Genomic DNA, 21,822 nt, shown 5'->3' on the forward strand with positions numbered 1-21,822 from the left:
TGTCCAGTGATTTTTCCGCGTTAATCGTGGGAAAAATCACTACCGCAAAACGCCGGCGGTAATCGGGCCCTTAATAGCCATGTATTTGCACAATACATGCACTGAAGGAAACGTAGAACAGGGTTTCTCAACTCCTTCAGTCTCATGGCAACTGTACTCAAGACTTTACAAAATAAAATTTGCAGCCTTCTGTACTAACTGGCAGCAGATAAATCTGACTTCTCTCTCCAGTTGTAACAGTTACTTGTGGATCACAAATCTAGATTTATTGCATTAAACAGTAAAGGTTGCCGTACATCTAGCGATTTTGCAGTACGATTGACCATTCGATTTGATCATTTTATTGAATCGAGAGATAGAATAGAGTGTTCCACAATTCCCAATCAATGAAAAGTGGCCGATTGTGGCATTGGTCAGATCGATTTGTGAAGATGAATCGCTTGTAGTGTGGGTCACTAGTCTATCGACTTTCGATCAACTATACTGAAGTCAAATCCCCAATAAAGTTGATGGAATCAGAATCGCTAGATGTATAACTACCTTAAAGGACCACTATTGCGAAACAAATGTAACCTTTAAAATGTAAGCACATACAAATAAGTACATTTCATGCAGAGTAAAATGAGCTATAAATTACTTTTCTCCTATGTTGCTGTCACTTACAGTAGGTAGTAGAAATCTGACATTACCAACAGGTTTTGGGCTAGTCCATCTCTCCATGGGGGATTCTCAGCATGGCCTTTTATAAAGACACTCCCTGAAAGATTTATACAAAGATGCTGGCCAGTCTTGCTGCACAGTTTTTGGGCCGTTGGATGGAGCTACTGCCATTCACTAAGTGCTTTTGAAAATAAAGAAAAAAAACACTGAGAATACCCCATAAGGAGATGAGCTGGTCTTAAAACCTGTCGGTACTCACTAATTTCTATTACCGACTGTTGTATTTTATCAGTATAAACGGTGTATTTCCATGTGTGCCTTAATGGAAAAGTATGTCTGGAAATTTATGTTGCTATGAGAGATTTACAGTTAATCTAGTTGATCAGCCGGGGCCTTGTGCAAAGCCTGTGTTTCATAAATGACTTTTAACAACCACACATATAAATAACACAGCAAAGACAATGGCCTCAGACTGACCCCAGCCCCCGCAAATGGCCATTGAGGAGAAAGCTGAGAGGAAACTGATTTATCTGGTTTGTCAACACAAGAGTTTCTGGGATGGACCTGTCCTCTTTCAACTGAAACCAAATCATCTCTACAACCAGGTTTGAGGAGCTGCTTAATCTGGAATGGCGAAGGGCTGTGCTAACTGCAAGTGAACAACTGCTACAACAACCCCAACAGGTTCCTATCCTCCCCAACTGCTAAGGGCAGGAACTATTGATATATAACACAGAGGAGGGGTCTCTATACCTGTGGTATCCAGATATAAGACAATGTTTGGAAAGCTCTCTCTCTCGGAAGGCGGACATGGACTGTGGGACAGAATAGGGGCTCAGCTAATGAAAGTGTGTGACAGTGCATAGGGTATATAGAGCCATTATGTGAGTCACAGTGTGTATGATCTAACTTGTACATATGTATATTTGTAAATAAACCCCTTTTATTTAACCCTTTAAAACTACCTCAAATGTCTGGTCATTAACATAGAAGTTAGTTAACATAAGCTAGAGCACATTCTACACCGACTAAGTGACAGCAACATAGGAGAAAAGTAATTTATGGCTCATTTTACTCCAAGGAAATGTACTTTTCTGTAGGTGTTGACATGTGCTTTAAATTTTAGGATTTACACGATAGTGGTCCTTTATGGGAAGTAGAATAGGGGAGTGTCCAATAAGAGTTTAGATTACATTTTAATTTCTTCTAGCAGAGAAAGTGGATTTTCCGGTTCAGTCAGGCTTAGTTTGGGCAAGATCACAAGTGGCATTTCTGGAACAGATTGCATTTTTATCTCAAACATGGTCTGTTTACCTAGAGGAGTTCACAAGGGGTAAAAAAAAAAAAAAAAAAAAAAAAAAACTTACACAAAAAAAACAAAAACGTTAAGACTCACATAAAGAAAGATTCAAATTGCGATCCGAAGCCATAGATATTGAAATAACATCCGAGGGGTAAACTCTTGAGTAGAAGCAGTAGCGTGTCCTGGGGATACAAGCAGGAAATGGCGACAAGAAAAGCAAAAGCATAACCTTCAAAATATGCATAAAAAGCACAAGAATGGAGTGACATAGGAGGTGCAGAGTAAGTGTTTGGACAATCAGAAAAGCATAGAACAGGCAGGCAGAGAAGAGGACTCTACCGCAACAAGTTTACTCTGCAAGCTCTGCTCATCAAGAAAGGTGGCAACACAGCCTCCTGTGTTTTTACCAAGATCTGTCCCCCATTCTAAAGCTAAGTACACACATCCAACTTACGCACAACATGCACACGACCTGACAAACTGCACGACCTGTATGTCCGGACGGATAAAGGACCAACTGATTTACATACGGCGCACAAATCGGACTAAACATTGAATATAAATAAGTAGTTTAAAGCAGTAGGATCAGCCATACTATGCCATGGGAAAAAAATAAAAAAATAAAAATATAAGTAGATAAATACGTGATCTACTTACATAACACGTATTGTACTGTCCACATTTTGATTTCAGCGAATGTTATATAGTAAATGATGAGAATTCTGTTAGTGGTGGGGGCCATGTCTTTTGCCCACAGTTAAAGCGGACCCAAACCAAACATTTTTTTAAATTAAAAATATTTAGTTGCACCAGTCTGACACATACAAAGATACACACTCCAAGAGTATGAGCATTTCAGTGCATGCTTTTCACTCTCCTCTTTTCATAACTTGGGTTATACTGGGGCAGCCATTAGCAATTCCTCCATTGCCGGACACCACCTACTCCACCAGTTTGCCGGATTTTTTCCCGGCAATTTGAAAGGAAGGGAGGGGTTCCTCCAATAAATGTAAAATATTTTATATTTGTCATCATGCAGCTGAAAAAAAAGGCTGCTATTTATTATAATTTAGAAAACAGATTTTATTTCTGAAATCCTGTATTTTTAATTTGGGTCCACTTTAAGGATAAATCCATGTCATTTCTGCCCTTTACTTTTTTTCTTGTCTCCTATCGCTCAGTCACCCCAGCCTTGCTTGTAAACACAAGTGAGTAGGGGATTAGGTGTCAGATATGCAGCTGGCAGGGAAATAAAGTGCTGTAGATCCACACACAGGCTTGGACTGAGCCACCGTTGGTCCCATCGGTGGGCCCCGACTGCCCCGCCTCCTGGAGGCCCCAGAACTAAGAGGGAGGGGGCACAGTATGGAAGGGGGGGGGGAAATTGGGCACAGAGTGGCAGGGAGGGGGGGGGAAGCCTCCCCCCTCCCTCACCTAGGGCCCCCCCCTTCCGCACACCCCCCTCCTCCAGAAGTGCAGCCAGCAGCGAGCGGAGAATAGCTACAGAGCTTCAGATGCTAGCTCCGCATGCCGCTGCTGCCCTGCTGAGAGACAGAGGCCAGACAGAGACCAGCAGGCAGCAGCAGCGGCATGCACAGAGCTATCATCTGAAGCTCGGTAAGCTATTTTCCGGTTGCTGCACTTCTGGAGGAGGGGGGGGGGGGGTCCGTTGAAAGGTGGCCTCTAGGTGAGGGAGGGGGGAGGCTTTCCCCGCTGATCTGTGCCTGCTGCCCCCCCCCTTCCAAGCTGGGGGGGGGGGGGACTTACATTGTGTGGGGGCATCTGCCGCCATTTGACTGCTTTATGAATCATGAGGCATGTAACTACTTGAATATTTTATCTAAAATGTATCTGGTCAGACCTAATCTCTGAATAACACCGCTACTTATTTTGTGTTTTGTATTTTTTTTTTTTTTTTTTTTTTTTTTAAGTCTGCCCATGACTCATGACCACGCCGATGTTCCAGTGCGTGGTGACACCTATTTAGTCTCGCTGCGGCGCGCTGCATTTAGACATATGTCTATTGGAGACTGTACTCAGAATTGCTCACAATCTATTCCCTACCATAAAGTCATGCAAAATTTCTAGAGTACATGTGTATGTGAGCCCAAAATGGCTGAAACTTCCTTGGTGGGCCCTTAGTGTCCCAGTCCAACCCTGTCCACACATACTTACCTTAGCGCTCTGTATCCGTTGGGGAGCATTGGGCTCTGAATTCATTGGACTCTCCATACTTCCGGAACGGTCCACCACAAAGATGAACTCCCCACAGTTGGACTGTTCCTGGCCAGCAGGGAAACTGGGGTAGAAATTCAACATGGCGGCCGGATGAGCCATTAGAGAATCTAAAGAAGATGGAGAACACATTACTGCACAGTCCGGAAAGAAAAAAGCCATACAGCAGATTATATACTAAATAAAAAGTGCTCACATTTGAGCTTTACAGGGTCACATGTTCCCTTAAAGGACTGCTATGGCGAAAAAAGTGGGCAGTTAGAAACTAACAGAACCAACAGGTTTTAGGCCAGTCCATCTCCTTATGGGGGGGGGGGGGGAATCCTCTGGGCTCTTTGTTTGCAGCTGCCTAGGAAATGCTATTGAAAAGTCTAACTGCCATAATCGCATCTTACTATTTTGTCAATTAAACTTCTGTTCAGGAAACACCAAAGAAACCACGCCGAGAATCCCCCCCATGAGGAGATGGACTGGCCCAAAACCTGCCGGTTGTCAGATTTTAACTGCCTACTTTTTTGCGATCTTGGTCCTTTATAATGAGTACATTTTCAAAATGCCATTGTATACGCCCATTCAATACTATTAAGTCAATCCTAATCCCAAAACTGAAGACGCCTGGGATGCTGGGGGGAGAATATAAGGTAAGCTTTCATCCAGAAGGCATCAATTGCTGGAGCCACAGCAGGTCTAGAGTTTGGCAAGTACTTCATATGGGGCAATAATATGTATATGGACTCCAGCAAGGTTTATTGAAAAACAAAAAACATCCAAATCTTGGCCTAGTTCCGGGCTGAATACAAGCCAAAATCCTGAGCATCTCATTGCCCATCTAGTGACCGACAATCCACTGTTAACACATGGTACACATACCCCAAGCAGGGTTTCTGAATTTTTCATAGGTCAGTCTATTTTATTAAAGATTGGGGGGGGGGGGGGGGGGAAGGGATGATAAACCCTATATGGGGTTTGGTCGCTGCATTCCGCCATTCTGGCCAGAATTTGGTGATTCCGTTTCCGAAGCAACGGAACGGAATTGCTATAGCAGTTTTTTGGAATTCCACGGAACAAAAAACTGATTTTCGCAGAATTTTACAGAATTCTTATTAGGCAGAAATCAGTTAGGGGGGAAAATTTGAAGTCTTTCTACTCAGACTCCTCCTTCCTCCCGGAGGGTCTCATCTTCCAGGGAATTTTAGAATTTCAAAAGCCAGCTTTCATACCTTGGCTGGGAATTGAACCCAGGTCTTGGCCGGGAATTGAACCCATGTCTACTGCTCGGTAGGCAGCTCTATTCACCACTATACCACCACCAACACTACATGCTGAAGCCAGCCTAGCATGCACCATTATGATATATCCAAGAGAAAAATTAGCTTCCTTAGGGATTTGTAGGATTTTAAAAGCCAACTCTCATATTGGCCAGGCCCAGGATTTGAACCCAGGCCTACCGCTCTGTAGACTGCTATCCTAACCATTAAACCACCAACACAACACACTACAATGCTACATGCTGAAGCCAGCCTAGCATGTACCATTGTGATATACCCAAGAGAAAAATGAGCTCTCTCTAGGACTTTGTTTTAAGCTGAAAATTCAGTTCAATGGCATCAACGGATACCGGCAGAATTTCACAGGCAATTTTGGAATTCCGTTAGATTGGGCTTGAACCACCAACCTTGCAGTTAACAGCCAAACGCACTAACCAATTGTGCCACAGAGACTGTGTACCACAAACACTGCATGCAGTTGCTGTTGAATGATTTTTATGGGGATGTATGTGTGTCTTTTGGAGGGAGGAAGTAAGTCTGCTCCAAGAAGTTTCAGCATGTAGTGTTGGTGGTTTAATGGTTAGGCTAGCAGCCTACAGAGCGGTAGGCTTGGGTTCAAATCCTGGGCCTGGCCAATATGAGAGTTGGCTTTTAAAATCCTACAAATCCCTAAGCAAACTAATTTTTCTCTTGGATATATCATAATGGTACATGCTAGGCTGGCTTCAGGGGAGGGAGGAGGAGGGAGAGAGGGAGAAGTGAGGAGGGGAGGAAGGGAACAGTGTATAGGGTCTATGGGCTACCATATAGAACAAACAAGGTTCAATTTGCGATTATTCAAATTTTTCTGTCGGAATCCCGCGGAATTTCGTAAAAATCCGGCGGAATTTTCATAGCGACGGAATTTAGACCTGGCAGAATCCGCAAATTCCGGTGGAACGGAATTTGTTCGTTCCGATCATCCCTATATATGAATTAATCTGAATAAGTATATATGGTTCATTAGAACCATCAAGGAATGTTTGAACAACATTTATACAAGATAAGGAGACACTGCTAAGCAATATGTATACGCCAAGGGGTTCTTGAGGTGTTACAACAGGGGATACTTGGCCATCAGTATAGGGGTACATGCACTAATGTTGAGAAACACTGGACTAACCTGCTTGAGCATCTGGTAGGCCAGACTCCAGGGTGACGCTGGGCTTATTCACTTCATTGTAGTAGACGAGAAGCTCAACATCCCGATCAAACTTGTGGCCCTCTGCCAGCGACACCTAGTGGACAACAAGCAAAGTTAGACCAGACCTAGTGGTCAACCAAGACATGACGGGGCTCACAAAGAAGTGCCCCAAGGCACGAGGAGGAACATGTACAAGTTAGATTAAGTGCTGAACAGTGCATCGTAAAATATCTGTAATGTAAAGTTTTGAGCGCCACTGTGATCCAATGCAGCATGCTATATAGTTAGGAATTGGGGGGGGGGGGGGGGGGTTGGACACAAGGGTTTGACATTCGGAGAACAGCTGTCTACTAGAATACTTTGTCTGGATGGTGTAACTAATACAGGATGCATCTTTGAAGGTTCTTTGTTGCAAGATAATGCGGAGTGTTGGTTCATTAGGGTAGTGGTTTTGGATCACCCCTAGTGGCTTTGTTACAAGAATATAAAATAAAAGTCATAATAATGTTAATGGTCTGTATGGTGTAAAGAACCAATGTTCTATATATTAAGCATCAGAAAGCTGTTCAGTTACAATACCAGAAATCCTCAACGCCCCTCCCCTGACCTTGGCTGCAGTCTTGTCATCATTGGTGTACTGGATTGGAGTGATGTCACATGGGCTCTGGATCTTGGAAATGCCATACGCAGACAGGAAGTGGGCGGTCAGAGTCAGAGTGTACGGGATCTCACTCAGCGGGATGTTGGGCAGCGTGGCTGTGACGCTCTCAGCTTCACCTAGAATATAAGAAATGATGTTCAGATTCTGCTCTTATGCTAACACATCGTACACACTGGGCCACTATCGGTAAAGACGAGTAATCCTTGGTGAGAATGCGACAAATGACACTGACAGCAACATGTATGAATGAAATGACAGTAAGACAGTTTACTGGTTGGATTGTTAATAGAAGCTCAAAGCTGATGACTGAAATATGCAACTAGCCACCCCCCATCTTGAAAGGAGCGAGCCTCAACTATCCACCAGGATGGATTGGTCTACATGGACAATAGCCCTTGCCCATCAGCATCCTTCTGCCTCAGTCCAATTCAGGATAAGTTTCAAGATTCTATGAGAGGCCTTTAAATCTGTGCTCAAAACCTGCCCTACCTACATCTTGGAGCTCATTTACAGGTATATACCAGGTTGTCTCCTCTGATCCTTCAATGACCTTCACCTCACCAGCCGCCCCATGCATTTCCCACTCCCATGTGCGCCTGCAGGATTTCTCAAGAGCCACCCCCACCCTCTGGAACTCCCTCTGCCCATCAGGACTTGCCCCCTCCCACACATTTAAGCAAGCCTTTAAAACCCACCTCTTCAAGATGGCCTACCCATCCCCTACCACACAGCAACGATAGAATATGTATTCTACAGCCCTACCTACTATGTCCCATCTCCCCTCCCCTTAGATTGCAAGCCTTTGGCAGGGTCTTCCTCCCCAGTGTATTCTACATGATCATGTGCTCTTTTCCTATGTGAAAGGTACTTTATTACTGGGCCTACCCAAGGCTGGGTCTAGAATTTTTTGCTGCCTGAGGCAAACTTGTGGCGATATACGCGCCCCCCCCCACCCGACTGGAATGAATGCACAGCACCCAACAATTTGCACCGCACATAGCCATGGTAAGCCCCCAAAAACACTCAGTATAGGTAGATAGCCAGGTATAGGTGCCCCCAGTATTGGGAGCTAGGTACAGTTGCTTCCAGTATAGGTTGGCCAGGCACTCTTCACTTCCTGGTGCTGCCCCCAGACTTGAGCCATCTAAGGAAGTCACCTCACTTGGCATCATGGGTGGACCGGGCATGGGCCTACCTAACCAGCCCACATCACATGATCATGTATTTTTGTATTGTTTGCCTTGTATAGCTTTGTCCTAGGTTTATAAACAGTAATAATGAGACGTAATAAGGTTACACAAGTGCATGGAGCCCTGGATGATAAATACATACAATACAAATGCCTCTTCTCCAATAGCAGATGCATCGTTCCTCGTGGGTTATGGACAATGGTGGTTGAGAGTGGAAAGTACAGCTACACTAGTTGTACAAAGCTTAAACAAGCATCAAGTGCACCACCCATGGCCTCAAGCAAGGAAAGTCCATGAGATGCCAACAGTTTCAGGCAAATGCAAATTTTATGCAGCTTAACATTGGGCCATTGGTACATTTCAAAGCTGCATACATTTAGCATGATCTTGCATTTGGAATTTGCATCCTATTGGCCATTCTTAGTCATGTGACTTGGGGGTGGGTTTTACAGGTGCTACACTATAACTGTCATGAAATGACAGACTAAACAGTATAAGCATTGTGGTTGGTACTCCTGTCTTGTATCAGCATCCCGGGTTTGAATCACTGCTAGGACACTCTGCATTTAGTTTCTTCTCCATGTTACTTTGGCTTTTGGCCTCTTTACCATGGGCAGTTGATAGGACATTAATTGCCTCTTAAAAAGAAACCGTGACCAAGAATTGAACTTCATCCCAATCAGTAGCCGATACCCCCTTTCCCACGAGACATCTTTCCTTTTCACAAACAGATCAGGGGGGCACTGTATGGCTGATGTGGTAAAACCCCTCCCTCAAGAAACTGAGGACCATGGTCCTGGCAGTTTCCGGTCTGAACCTTGTTGCATTGTGGGAAATCACTTTTTACAGCCGTTTCCAACTGCCAGAAAAGCAAGCAGCAGCTACATCACCTGCCAGCAGTAAAAATGTCACCATGTGATAAATGTCAGAATGTAAATCAGGGATTTAAAAGATTTTGCAATGGGCAAACACTGACTAAATCATTTATACATAACTAATAAAATAAGTGCTTCATTTTTACAATATTTTAACTGGAGTTCCTCTTCAAGCTCTGATATCTCCTCACTGCTGCCTGATAACCGTTCAACTGCCCATGGAAAAGAGGCCTAAGCATCAATACCAGGAAATAGACCATCCCTTGTGATTAGTGATAAATATTCCTAGAAGCCAAGCATCCAGGAGGCAGAGGTTTGGTTCAGCCAAAGCAATAGCTTCTAGCAGCACATCTACACTGCTCAAAAAAATAAATCTCCAAGTCAATCACACTTCTGTGAAATCAAACTGTCCACTTACTGATTATTCCATTTGCACAACAGCATGTGAAATGGTCAGACAACAAGTGGAAATTGTAGGCAATTAGCAAGACACCCTCAAAGGAGCTTTCTGGCTGATGCATGGGTCACTTCTGAATGCTGACGTTGCTTGCACTCTAGTGGTAGCATGAGACAGAGTCCACAACCCACACAAGTGGCTCATGTAGTGCAGCTCATCCAGGATGGCACATCAATGCAAGCTGTGGCAAGGTCTGCTGCGTCTATCAGTGTAGTGTCCAGAGCAGTGGTCCTCAAACTAAGGACCACGGCCGAATGCGGCCCCCAGAGGCTTTTTACTGGCCCCTCACAATGTATTACTTATAGATGTGGTCTGCTGCATCTTTAAATATTGGGGGCTCGCTTATAGAATAGCAGTTCTGGCACCACTGTTCCACATGTAGGCCAGAAAGCAGTTATTTGCTAGATTCTTGCTTACTGGGTGGAGGGGATGACTTGTAGCAAGCATAAATCTGGGCAGCACGGTGGCGTAGTGGTTAGCGCTCTCGCCTTGCAGCGCTGGGTCCCTGGTTCGAATCCCAGCCAGGTCAACATCTGCAAGGAGTTTGTATGTTCTCCCTGTGTCTGCGTGGGTTTCCTCCGGGTACTCCAGTTTCCTCCCACAGCCCCAAAAAAAATACAGATAAGTTAATTGGCTTCCCCCTAAAATTGGCCCTAGACTGTGCTACATACACTACACGACATAGGACTATGGTAGGGATTAGATTGTGAGCTCCTCTGAGGGACAGTTAGTGACAAGACTATTCTCTGTACAGCGCTGTGTAAGCTGTCGGCGCTATACAAGTACTAAATAATAATTATAATAATAATAATAATAATAATAATTCACATATTTTGGTCAGTGCTGTGCAGGAATGTTATGGTTTCTTTGCAAAGGGGAAGTGGAGGGTTGTACTGCATATGTTTCTACAGAGATTGTGTATAGGTGAGATTGTGCAGCAGGCATTCACAGGCCATGACTCAGTTATGTTAGGGTCACGATATGTGCACTGTGTGGGAGGGCATACTACCTGCACAAACTGTTGAAGGGGGGGGGTACTATCTGCACATTCTGTTTTGGGGGCATAACATCTGCTCTGGTTAAATGGGAGACATGAGGGCTGCCCATGTTAATAGGTGCTGTCTACAATACCTAGGCTCATTGTTACGGTTTCTACATAATTTCATGTATACTCCGGCCCCCCAGCAGTCTGAAGTATGTTGACCCGGCTCTTGACTGAAAAGTTTGGGCACCTCTGATCTAGAGCAGAGGAGCTACCAGGAGACAGGCCAGTACATCAGGAGATGGAGGAGGCGGCCGCCAACAACCCAGCGGCAGGATCAGGTCTTGTTCCATCCACCAACATGTCTTGTTGCACCACAGACTGTCCAGGAGTTGGTGGATGCTTTAGTCCAAGTCTAGGAGGAGACCATCTGCCACCTCATCAGGAGCATGCCCATGCGTTGTAAGGAGGTCATACAGGCATGTGGAGGACACGCACGCACTCACTACTGAGCCTCATTTTGACTGGTTTTAAAGGACGTTACAGTACATCAAAGTTGGATCAGCCTGTAATTTTTTTTCCACTTTAATTTTGAGTGACTAAATACAGACCTCCATGGGTGGATACATTTGATTTCCAATGATAAATCTGATTTTGTCGTCAGCACATTCAACTATGTAAAGAATGATGTAATAAGACCTAGGACGTCTGATTTGTGGTTTTTTTTAGCAGTGTAGTTCACTAACCAGTTCAGCCATTTGCTAAACTTGGCTTCCACATCTGGGTGAGGCCATCAAGTTTGTCAGGTATTTTCTAAAAGCTCCACTGAGTTAGGAAAGAAGCACAGCCAAAGTCTGTAGCGGCTGGTTAATCAGCCAATGGCCAACCAGCTGATTGCCATCTGCTGGCTGTGAAGAACTTCATTTTCCCTACCCGAGAGTGGAAATTTGCTGGTTAGGAGAGTTTCTGCTCATTACTAATCACTGACAAATCTCACATGTTAGCTGTACAATCAGACATACCTTTAGGGGTGTACCGGGGGTTGAGGACAGCTGGTAGAACAAAGCGTACAGCCCCATCCGCCTCCACCGGCAGCTCCTGAACAAAACTCAGGGTGACCTCGGCCTCCTGGCCGGGAGGAAGATTCCCAACGCTGCAGCTGAAGATGTCCCCGGAGCTCTCATCTTGCTCCAGGAAGAAGGCCTGCTCACCACGACTGATGGCCTCGTCATAGGTCTCACGAGCCTGGTAAGCAGACAAACCAAAAATAAATGCAAGCTCTAGCTAGTATTGGCGTCAAATTATTTCTCCATGAGCCCTCCAACAGTGCCCTGTAGTATAGGGACCAAGATATTGGCAGATTCTTTAAGGGGGGGGTTTGGCATTTGTCACATGCCCCCTAGTGGCCGGACTGCTCAATGCATTCCACTGTTTCAATACATAGACCATCCAATCGACAGGCCAGGAGGGAATGTGTGAGTGACAAACTTTAACACACAATAGTTCAGGTACAAGGCTGCCACCACCTCTGTATAAGGACAGAGGAACCTGCTATCTAGGCTGCGCTAAGGGCAAACTGTAACGATGGAAACACTAAAAACAGGAATAGGTAGGCCCAAACAATTTCCCATTGGATAGGCTTTATGTTTTCAGTTACTATGGAGTTTCATCCCACCTTAAATGGAACCTAAACTAAGGACATGGATTATTTTAAAATACCAGTTACCTGACTCTCCTGCTGATCCTGTGTCTCTAATACTTGTAGCCACAGCCCCTGAACAAGCATGCAGATCAGGTGCTCTGACTGAAGTCAGACTGGATTAGCTGCTTGCTTGTTTCTGGTGTGAGATTCAGCCACTATTGCAGCCAAAGAGATCAGCAGGACTGGCAGGCATCTGGTATTGTTTAAAAGGAAACATCCATATCCCTCTCAGTTTAGGTTCCCTTTAAGTGCTGAAGGTTTTAAGAGGTAGTCTATGGAGTGGACTCTCTACCACATCACATCCATAGATAGATACTCAGATTGTGTGCGTTTTCTGATATTTATGCATGCCTTTTACTACACTGTACTTTCACATCACGCTCCCCCCATTCATTTGCCAATAAAATGTAATAACTACAGTTTGCCACAAGATAAACTTTCTTTGGGTGGTACTTTTTTGCTAATGATTTTATTCTTGCATGCACATGCAATTTTGATTAGCCAGGCATTGGCCAGTATTACCACCACCACTTACATGTGCAATCTGTTCATGGTATTCAAAATCTGTTGGCCCCCCTACTACATAAAGTTGATAAATTGGCCAATCAAAATTGTATGTATATGCGTACATAGGGTCACCAGCTATGACCCACAATAGTATCCAGAGGATTCCTGCCCCACCCCCAGTATTGTCTGTGGCTCAGGAGTATTCGCCACACTGGGTTTGGCTGAGGGGTTTTACTGATAAATGGATTTGTTGTAGAATTATAAATAGGACTGGACTGGTTTGGTCTGGAAAGCTGCCTGCTGTATCTTTGCTGAGAAAAAAGGCTCTTTGTATTTCTATGGACATGTTTGATTCCTTGTTAATCTGTGAAGAGGACTGAGCAAAAGTGTCAGGAAATTGTACACTCTGCTTACCTTCCTTAGCGGTAACCCCGAGTCAGGCTCGGAACGGAAATCCGCAGCTCAGAGCGGTAACCTCGAGCTGGATCCATAGGAGGTGTATAATTTTGCAGGACTGCTGCAGATCTATCTAGCGGTATGATTTTTAGGGTCTAAAAACTTGTACAAAAATTGCACCACTTTTAGACAATAAAATCTGGAAGTAATCATACCGCCAGGGAGGTTAAAGAGTCTGAACTGAAAATTAAAAGTCAAAATAAACATACACGGGTCATACTTACCTTCCATGTAGTCTTCTCCTCAGTGTCTTTCTCCTGTCCTGTGTCCTGTTTGTTCACTGTGATCAAGGGAATTTTCCGTCCTCCATTTTGAAAATGGCCAGTACCCCATAACAGCTTCCTGGTCAGCACACTGTTAAACTGTAACATTGCCCACTTGAGCCAAAGGGAAACATGGACATTACCTGGTACATCAGTTTTCCTCTCAGCTATAACTGACAGCAACTGATATATTTCAGATCTGACAAAATATTGTCAGAACTGGAAGGGATTATTATCAGAAGAAAATGGTGAGCTTCTGAGAGGAACTGATGGCAAGGCAACTATGTAATGTTCATTTGAAGTTACCTCATGTGTTTATTTTAAATATTTTTACTCAGTACAGGTTCTCTTGAAAGGGGGAAGGAATTCAAATTCCATCTCTGGTCTAAAAAAACCTAAAGAAAAAAAAAAAAAAAAAAAAAAAAAAAAGAGGAGGAGGAGAGGCTTAAAGTTACCGTAAGTTTATTAAACTTGCTTAACCCAGAAGCTGAAGGAATTTCTATTGCCAAAATGATTGCACTGAGCTGTATCTGCCGAGTATACAACTGAGAAGCTGCAGGGCCCGTTTCCACTATCGCAGAAACCGCAGAGTTTCCCCGCAGGTGAATCGCATGGGGAAACTGCCATAGGGGAGAATGGCGCCGCCAGCCGAATCGCTTGCGGTAGTGATTCGGAAGGAACCCCCCGCAGAATTCGCTCAGGAGGCTGCGATTCGCACGGCTCATGGGATTCACCTGCGATCCTGCGACCCGGAAGAGCGGCCGCGTGTCTTGCAGACGCAGCGCCGCTAAAGTGGAAACGGGCCCTCAAAGGAACCTTAAAGGGAACCCAAACAGAGGGATATTATGGAGGTTTCATTTAAAACAATACCAGTTGCTTGGCAGTCCTGCTGATCTCTTTGGCTGCAGTAGTGGCTGAATCACAGACCTGAAACAAGCATGCAGCTAATCCAGTCTGACTTCAGTCAGAGCAGCTGATCTGCCTGCTTGTTCAGGGGCTGTGGCTAAAGTATTAGAGACACAGGATCAGCAGGAGAGTTAGGCAACTGGTATTCTAAAAGGAAAAATCCATATCCTTCTCAGATTAGGTTCCCTTTTAAGGTGAACTTCCAGACTAAAAAAAAATAAAAAAAATAAATAAAAAAAGCAGCACTGAAAAGGCGTGTTTAACAGTTTCACAGCTTTTAGAAGTCTTTTACCCAAGCCTCATTTAGCTGCACAGAAGCAAAGCTCCGCCCCAAAGAAATCTGCACAGGCATCCCCCCCCCCCCCCCCAATTCTGTGCAAAGCATGATGGGATTTCTGTTATGTTCTCATTGCCTAGCGCGTGCAGATGGGAGTGGTGATCAGGTCACAGGACAGTTGGAACTGTGTCACATGCTCCCATCACCTCTCAACCAAAAAGATGGCTGCCATCATGAAATCAAACATTTGCCTGTGCTTTTAAAACAGTGTGGGTAAGAGATTATATTACCCATCTATATTAACATAACTAATGACAGCATGCTTGTTTAGGCTGAAGTTCCTTCTAAGGGCCAGGGGTTCTTACCTCAGGAGGGGGAAACCTATGGATCATAAAGAGGGTTACCCCCATCCTCTGCAGAACCCCTGGAAATCCACTTGACGCTGCGTGCAAATGAACTGGCGGCTTTCCACTCAGGCCACAGCGGCAATATCTGAGCCCGACTGGACGTGACCTGTGTGCCTGCGCAGGAGAGGCCGAGGCCTGAGTGACCTGTGTGCCTGCGCAGGAGAGGCCGAGGCCTGAGTGACCTGTGTGCCTGCGCAGTAGAGGGCCGAGGCCTGAGTGACCTGTGTGCCTGCGCAGTAGAGGGGCCGAGGCCTGAGTGACCTGTGTGCCTGCGCAGTAGAGGGGCCGAGGCCTGAGTGACCTGTGTGCCTGCGCAGTAGAGGGGCCGAGGCCTGAGTGACCTGTGTGCCTGCGCAGTAGAGGGGCCGAGGCCTGAGTGACCTGTGTGCCTGCGCAGTAGAGGGGCCGAGGCCTGAGTGACCTGTGTGCCTGCGCAGTAGAGGGGCCGAGGCCTGAGTGACCTGTGTGCCTGCGCAGTAGAGGGGCCGAGGCCTGAGTGACCTGTGTGCCTGCGCAGTAGAGGGGCCGAGGCCTGAGTGACCTGTGTGCCTGCGCAGTAGAGGGGCCGAGGCCTGAGTGACCTGTGTGCCTGCGCAGTAGAGGGGCCGAGGCCTGAGTGACCTGTGTGCCTGCGCAGTAGAGGGGCCGAGGCCTGAGTGACCTGTGTGCCTGCGCAGTAGAGGGGCCGAGGCCTGAGTGACCTGTGTGCCTGCGCAGTAGAGGGGCCGAGGCCTGAGTGACCTGTGTGCCTGCGCAGTAGAGGGGCCGAGGCCTGAGTGACCTGTGTGCCTGCGCAGTAGAGGCGCCGAGGCCTGAGTGACCTGTGTGCCTGCGCAGTAGAGGCGCCGAGGCCTGAGTGACCTGTGTGCCTGCGCAGTAGAGGCGCCGAGGCCTGAGTGACCTGTGTGCCTGCGCAGTAGAGGCGCCGAGGCCTGAGTGACCTGTGTGCCTGCGCAGTAGAGGCGCAAGGCCTGAGTGACCTGTGTGCCTGCGCAGTAGAGGCGCAAGGCCTGAGTGACCTGTGTGCCTGCGCAGTAGAGGCGAGGCCTGAGTGACCTGTGTGCCTGCGCAGTAGAGGCGAGGCCTGAGTGACCTGTGTGCCTGCGCAGTAGAGGCGAGGCCTGAGTGACCTGTGTGCCTGCGCAGTAGAGGCGAGGCCTGAGTGACCTGTGTGCCTGCGCAGTAGAGGGCGAGGCCTGAGTGACCTGTGTGCCTGCGCAGTAGAGGGCGAGGCCTGAGTGACCTGTGTGCCTGCGCAGTAGAGGGCGAGGCCTGAGTGACCTGTGTGCCTGCGCAGTAGAGGGCGAGGCCTGAGTGACCTGTGTGCCTGCGCAGTAGAGGGCGAGGCCTGAGTGACCTGTGTGCCTGCGCAGTAGAGGGCGAGGCCTGAGTGACCTGTGTACCTGCGCAGTAGAGGCGAGGCCTGAGTGACCTGTGTGCCTGCGCAGTAGAGGCGAGGCCTGAGTGACCTGTGTACCTGCGCAGTAGAGGCGAGGCCTGAGTGACCTGTGTACCTGCGCAGTAGAGGCCTAAGCCTGAGTGACCTGTGTACCTGCGCACTAGAGGCCCAAGCCTGAGTGACCTGTGTACCTGCGCAGTAGAGGCAAGGCCTGAGTGACCTGTGTACCTGCGCAGTAGAGGCCTAAGCCTGAGTGACCTGTGTACCTGCGCACTAGAGGCCTAAGCCTGAGTGACCTGTGTACCTGCGCAGTAGAGGCAAGGCCTGAGTGACCTGTGTACCTGCGCAGTAGAGGCAAGGCCTGAATGGAAAGCCGCTAGTGTCCCTGTATGTAGCGCTGGATTGGGCTGACTGAGGATGTCGGAAGCCTCATTAGGATCCAGAGGCTTTCCCCTCACGAGGCAAGTATCCATTTTTACTTATTTTTTTCTTTTAATTTAAAGGGAACCTAAAACGGAGAAGGATATGGATTTTTCCTTTTAAAAATACTACCAGTTGCCTGAATCGCCTGCTGATCCTGTGTCTAATACTTTTAGCCACAGCCCCTGAACAAGCATGCAGATCAGGTGCTCTGACTGAAGGCAGACTGGATTAGCTGCATGCTTGTTTCAGGGTGTGATTCAGCCACTACTGCAGCAGCCACAGAGATCAGCAGGACTGCCAGGCAACTGGTATTGTTTAACAGGAAACATCCATATCACTCTCAGTTACGGTTCCCTTTAAAGTGCACGAGACAAGTCACCTCAGGTTTATACTCACCTGGGGCTCCCTCCAGCCCCTTTTAGGCCGCTCAGTCCCTCACAGTAATTACTGTAATAACGCAGATGTCCACGGGAGCACAACGGTGGAGCGCTCGGCCACGCATGTGCAACAGGGTCAGTACCAGGCTCTCCAGCGGGGGGACAGGAGCGGCACGGGGAGACAAAGGACAGAGTGGCCTCAAGGGGGCTGGAGGAAGCCCCAGGTGAGTATATAACCTAATACTTTAGTCTCTTGTTCACTTTAACCTCCCTGGCGTTCTATTAAGATCGCCAGGGCGGCTGCGGGAGGTTTTTTTTTTTTTTTTTTTTTTTTTTTTTTTTTTAATTTAAAAAACTGTTTCATGCAGCCAACTGAAAGTTGGCTGCATGAAAGCCCACTAGAGGGTGCTCCGGAAGCGTCATTCTGATCGCCTTCCTTGTTTTGCTTACATAGTCGCCATAGCGACGAGTGGAGTGACGTCATGGACGTCAGTTGACGTCCTGACGTCAGCCGCCTCCGATCCAGCCCTTAGCGCTGGCCGGAACTTCTGTTCCGGCTGCGCAGGGCTCGGGCGGCTGGGGGGACCCTCTTTCGCCGCTGCTCGTGGCGGATCGCCGGCGGCGATCAGGCAGCACACGCGGCTGGCAAAGTGCCGGCTGCGTGTGCTGCTTTTTATTTCGCAAAAATCGGCCCAGCAGGGCCTGAGCGGCAACCTCCGGCGGTGATAGACGTATATATTCGTCCATACCGCTGAGGAGGTTAAGGTGCCCATACATCTACCACTGTATGGGCAGATCAATCAAGAGACATCCATCTGATCAGAGATATACTGGCTGCCCATACACCACAGGCTGGGTCCTGATAAATTTCAGCATGAAGTCTCTTTTGGGAATCAGCCTCATGATGGTGCTTTGCCACTGTCCCTCCCCCCTCCCATAAATGTCAGTGTGCCCCCCCCAATTATTGTGCCCCTCCTTTGACAGCCTCATCTGCCGCTTTCCCATAAGCATCGCTGTCACACGTTCTATGCTGCATACCTCTGACTCCCAATGCATGTCATGTGATCAGGAGCTGTAGTATGGAAGCTCAGAGTGTGCAGCTGCTGGGAAGAATAGGAGAGACCCAACACATTGCTGGAGCAGGTAAAAAGTTACACCCCTTTTTGCTGCTCTGCTATTTGGGGAGAGTGGGGGGATGAAGTGTGACTGTGCTTTCTCAGCCACATGAGGGGGGCGCATACCAGGAGGGGGCTCCATACACATTTCGCTGAGAGGTCCCATGGTTTGTTGCTGCACCTGGCTCAAACTGACAGTTTTAAAGCAGACCTGAACTCAGAACTTCCCCTCTGCTCTAAAAGACAAGCAACAGCTGATACAAATCCTGCAATAAATCTGCAGTGTCTCTACTTCCTGCTTTCATGGAAGCAGGTTAATATGATCTCATGTTCACAAATAAGCTGCTCTGCCCAGGCAGCCAGCTGAGAAATGCAATTATACTTGTGGTTAGTTACAGATGAGGGTGAATTCGATAGGCTAAACTCTACACAGGGTGCAGGTCTCTAGGTGTTCCTTATGTCCTGTGCAAGCATTCAGGTCCACTTTAAACAGGGGCATAAGACCCACCGGGCCCCCCTGCAGAAATTTTGAGCAGGCCCCCTACCCCCCTCCCCCCCCCCGGGGCCTGCTTGGGGCCGTTTATACAGGAAGTTGCGTCAGACACTACAGGGAGAAGAGTCTGCGCTGGAGCGCACGGAAGGTATGTAGCTGCTGCTGCACACATATGGTTATTGAAGCTGGAGGGGAGCGCAGAGGGGAGAGCCCGACCGTCCCCCTCCCCGCCGAGTGCGGCCATAGCTTTCCCCTCATGCTGCAACCCCTCCAGCCCCCCCAAAACGGCCCCGAGCAGGCCTGGGCCCCCCGCAGGCGCATGGGCTGCAACCCCTATTGTTACGCCCATGACTTTAACCATAAACCCTGTCACTAGTGTGCTCCTTTGAATGGGAAGGCAGTGTAATTCTTTTCCTGCTTACAATGATATGCATTTTAGGGCTCGTTTCCACTGTTGCGACGCAACTTTGCCGGCATTCCGCATGCGTTTTTACCCGCGATTTCCCGTGCGATTTTGCATGGCAGGGTGCCATGCGAAATTAACCATGACACTGCCAGGGCAAAACATTGAAAAAGGTGCGAAATCGCGGGTAAAAACGCATGTAACAAACGCATGTGTTTTTACTATTAAATACATTAGCGGCGATTCGCACGGATTCCCGACGCAGGCGAATTCGGTGGGTCCCGTCGTGCAGATTTGGCCCGCCGCCAAATTGCTCCCGCACATGTGGAAACAGCCCCGGCCACTTCAATGTACCAAGCGAATCCGCATCTCGTCGACGCATGCGGATTCGCTATGGTGAAAACGAGCCTTTATTAAGCTCTTGAATTCCAAATAACAGTGAGGACTGGATTGTACCCACAGGCCTACAGTTTGACACCTGTGCTATAGGGTATGAATTGCTCCAGTGTGAAAATAGCCCAATTCAGATTCATTGAATCCAGTTAAAGAGACTGAAGAGAGTTAAAATCCATGTTTTAAACTTTTATGTTAAGCACTACAGCTAGTGCTAAAAACTCCAACCCCCGCAGCAAAATGAGGGGTTTATACCCCCAAATCCCCTGGGCTAATTGTGGGAAATGCTTCCTGATTGAGGCAGAGCTTAGGGCTGTAGCTCTGCCTCGTCGCATCAATTCCCACCCCTCTCAATCTTCCTTCACAGAGAGGGGCGGGAGAGGCGGAGATCCGCGGTGGATTGACTCGCATGGAGGCAGAGCTGCAGCACAAAGCTCTGCCTCCATGGGCAGCAAAATCCACGACCAAGAAAGTCGTGGATTTTTGCCCTGTGATTGGGGGTATAAAACCCTTGTTTTGCTGTGGGGATGCGACGTTTTAGCACTAGCTATAGTGCTTAACAAATAAAAGTTAACATGGATTTTAATTTGCTTCAGAGTCTCTTTAAATGCATGTGAACACCTTACAAAGTGTACTTTGAAACATGTGTGATGTAGCCTAAAGCAAGCACACAGCTAGAAGACTCCTCCTCCTCCTCCCCCCCCCCCCCTCTCCCAAAACACAGGCCCCAGCAAGATCTAATACCTGCTTCTTCTCCTGTAGTTCAGCAATAATCTTCTTCCCTTCAATGGTGGCCTCAAAGCTGTAGACGGCAGAGTCCTCATCCATGGGGAAAACAAAGATGGCTTCCACCGCATTCTCCTCCTTGTTCTTATACTTCAGAGTCGCCGACACGTCCGCCACAAAGCCTTTCACCTGGATGTCAACACATATCCCCTGTAGAGGGACTGTGGAGCGCACAAACACGCGTAGCGTTATAACATGCTAGTGAGACCAGACCAAATACACAACACTCAGTCATTATAAAAAGTTTTAGGGACATCCTTTGTGGGGATGGAGAAGACAGGTTTACCCAATAACCTACTAGGGTCCCCACTCAGCAGTCAAGTATGCCGAGTAGCTACTACCAGGCTTCACACACCTGGTCTGCCGGTGCACAATCCCTCTGTGGATCACCAATCCATGTAAAGATGCTCAATGTAGATACGAAGGAGGCTCTCAAAAGGAGTCAGAAACTTTACTCACCTGAGGAAGGGGGAACCCCAAAACATGTTGCATTTGCAATCTATAAAACAAGTTTATTGACTGAGTGCCTTCGTATGTACATAAGGTACCCACTCCACAATTGAGGGAACCCATAATCAGATTTTCAAGATCAATTAGATTTGGCTTTGGAAATATGGGGTGTCTTCAGGCATGAATAAGGGTGTCATAGGGACACCTGAGAAAGGGTGTAAAGCCCAAATCATCAAGCCTGTCTAGATCTGCCCTTTTCTAACACAGGGCACTACCAAACTACTGGTGCATGCCCTGATCATTTCTCGACTAAACTATTGCAACTCTCTGCGGTCTCCCTGGCAACTGTTTAGCCCCGCTACAGTCTTTCATTAACTCTGCTGCACGACTCATCCACCTCTCCTTCCACTTCTCCAGCCCTGTCTCCATCTGTCAGTCCCTTCACTGGCTGCCAGTTACACAAAGGATACAATTTAAAATTCTTACTCTCGCCTACAACGCTCTCCACAACATAGCTCTTTCCTAGCTAAATCAACTTATTTCCAGATACCATCCTACACGCAATCTGTTTTGCTAACGATATCCTGTCTTCTTCCCTGATCACCTCTTCCCACTCCCACTTACAAGACTTGTCACGATCCTCTCTCCTCC

At 47.3% G+C, this 21,822-nt stretch overlaps 1 protein-coding gene across 2 annotated transcripts in view; it reads right to left on the reverse strand.

Annotated features, from left to right (window-relative positions):
• LOC137560948 (von Willebrand factor A domain-containing protein 5A-like) overlaps positions 1-21,822 on the reverse strand; it is a 57,251-nt gene that overhangs the window by 28,980 nt on the left and 6,449 nt on the right. For both annotated transcript variants that reach the window (XM_068272146.1, XM_068272140.1), the window contains exons 3-8: positions 20,680-20,882; positions 11,837-12,059; positions 7,257-7,426; positions 6,629-6,743; positions 4,139-4,308; positions 2,057-2,145 (exon numbers count right to left, since the gene is read on the reverse strand). In XM_068272146.1, coding sequence (XP_068128247.1) covers positions 2,057-2,145; positions 4,139-4,308; positions 6,629-6,743; positions 7,257-7,426; positions 11,837-12,059; positions 20,680-20,882 — 970 coding nt within the window. The remainder of the gene's footprint in view (positions 1-2,056; positions 2,146-4,138; positions 4,309-6,628; positions 6,744-7,256; positions 7,427-11,836; positions 12,060-20,679; positions 20,883-21,822) is intronic.

The sequence above is a fragment of the Hyperolius riggenbachi genome, chromosome 1, assembly GCF_040937935.1.
Source record: "Hyperolius riggenbachi isolate aHypRig1 chromosome 1, aHypRig1.pri, whole genome shotgun sequence".
NCBI lineage: Eukaryota > Metazoa > Chordata > Amphibia > Anura > Hyperoliidae > Hyperolius > Hyperolius riggenbachi.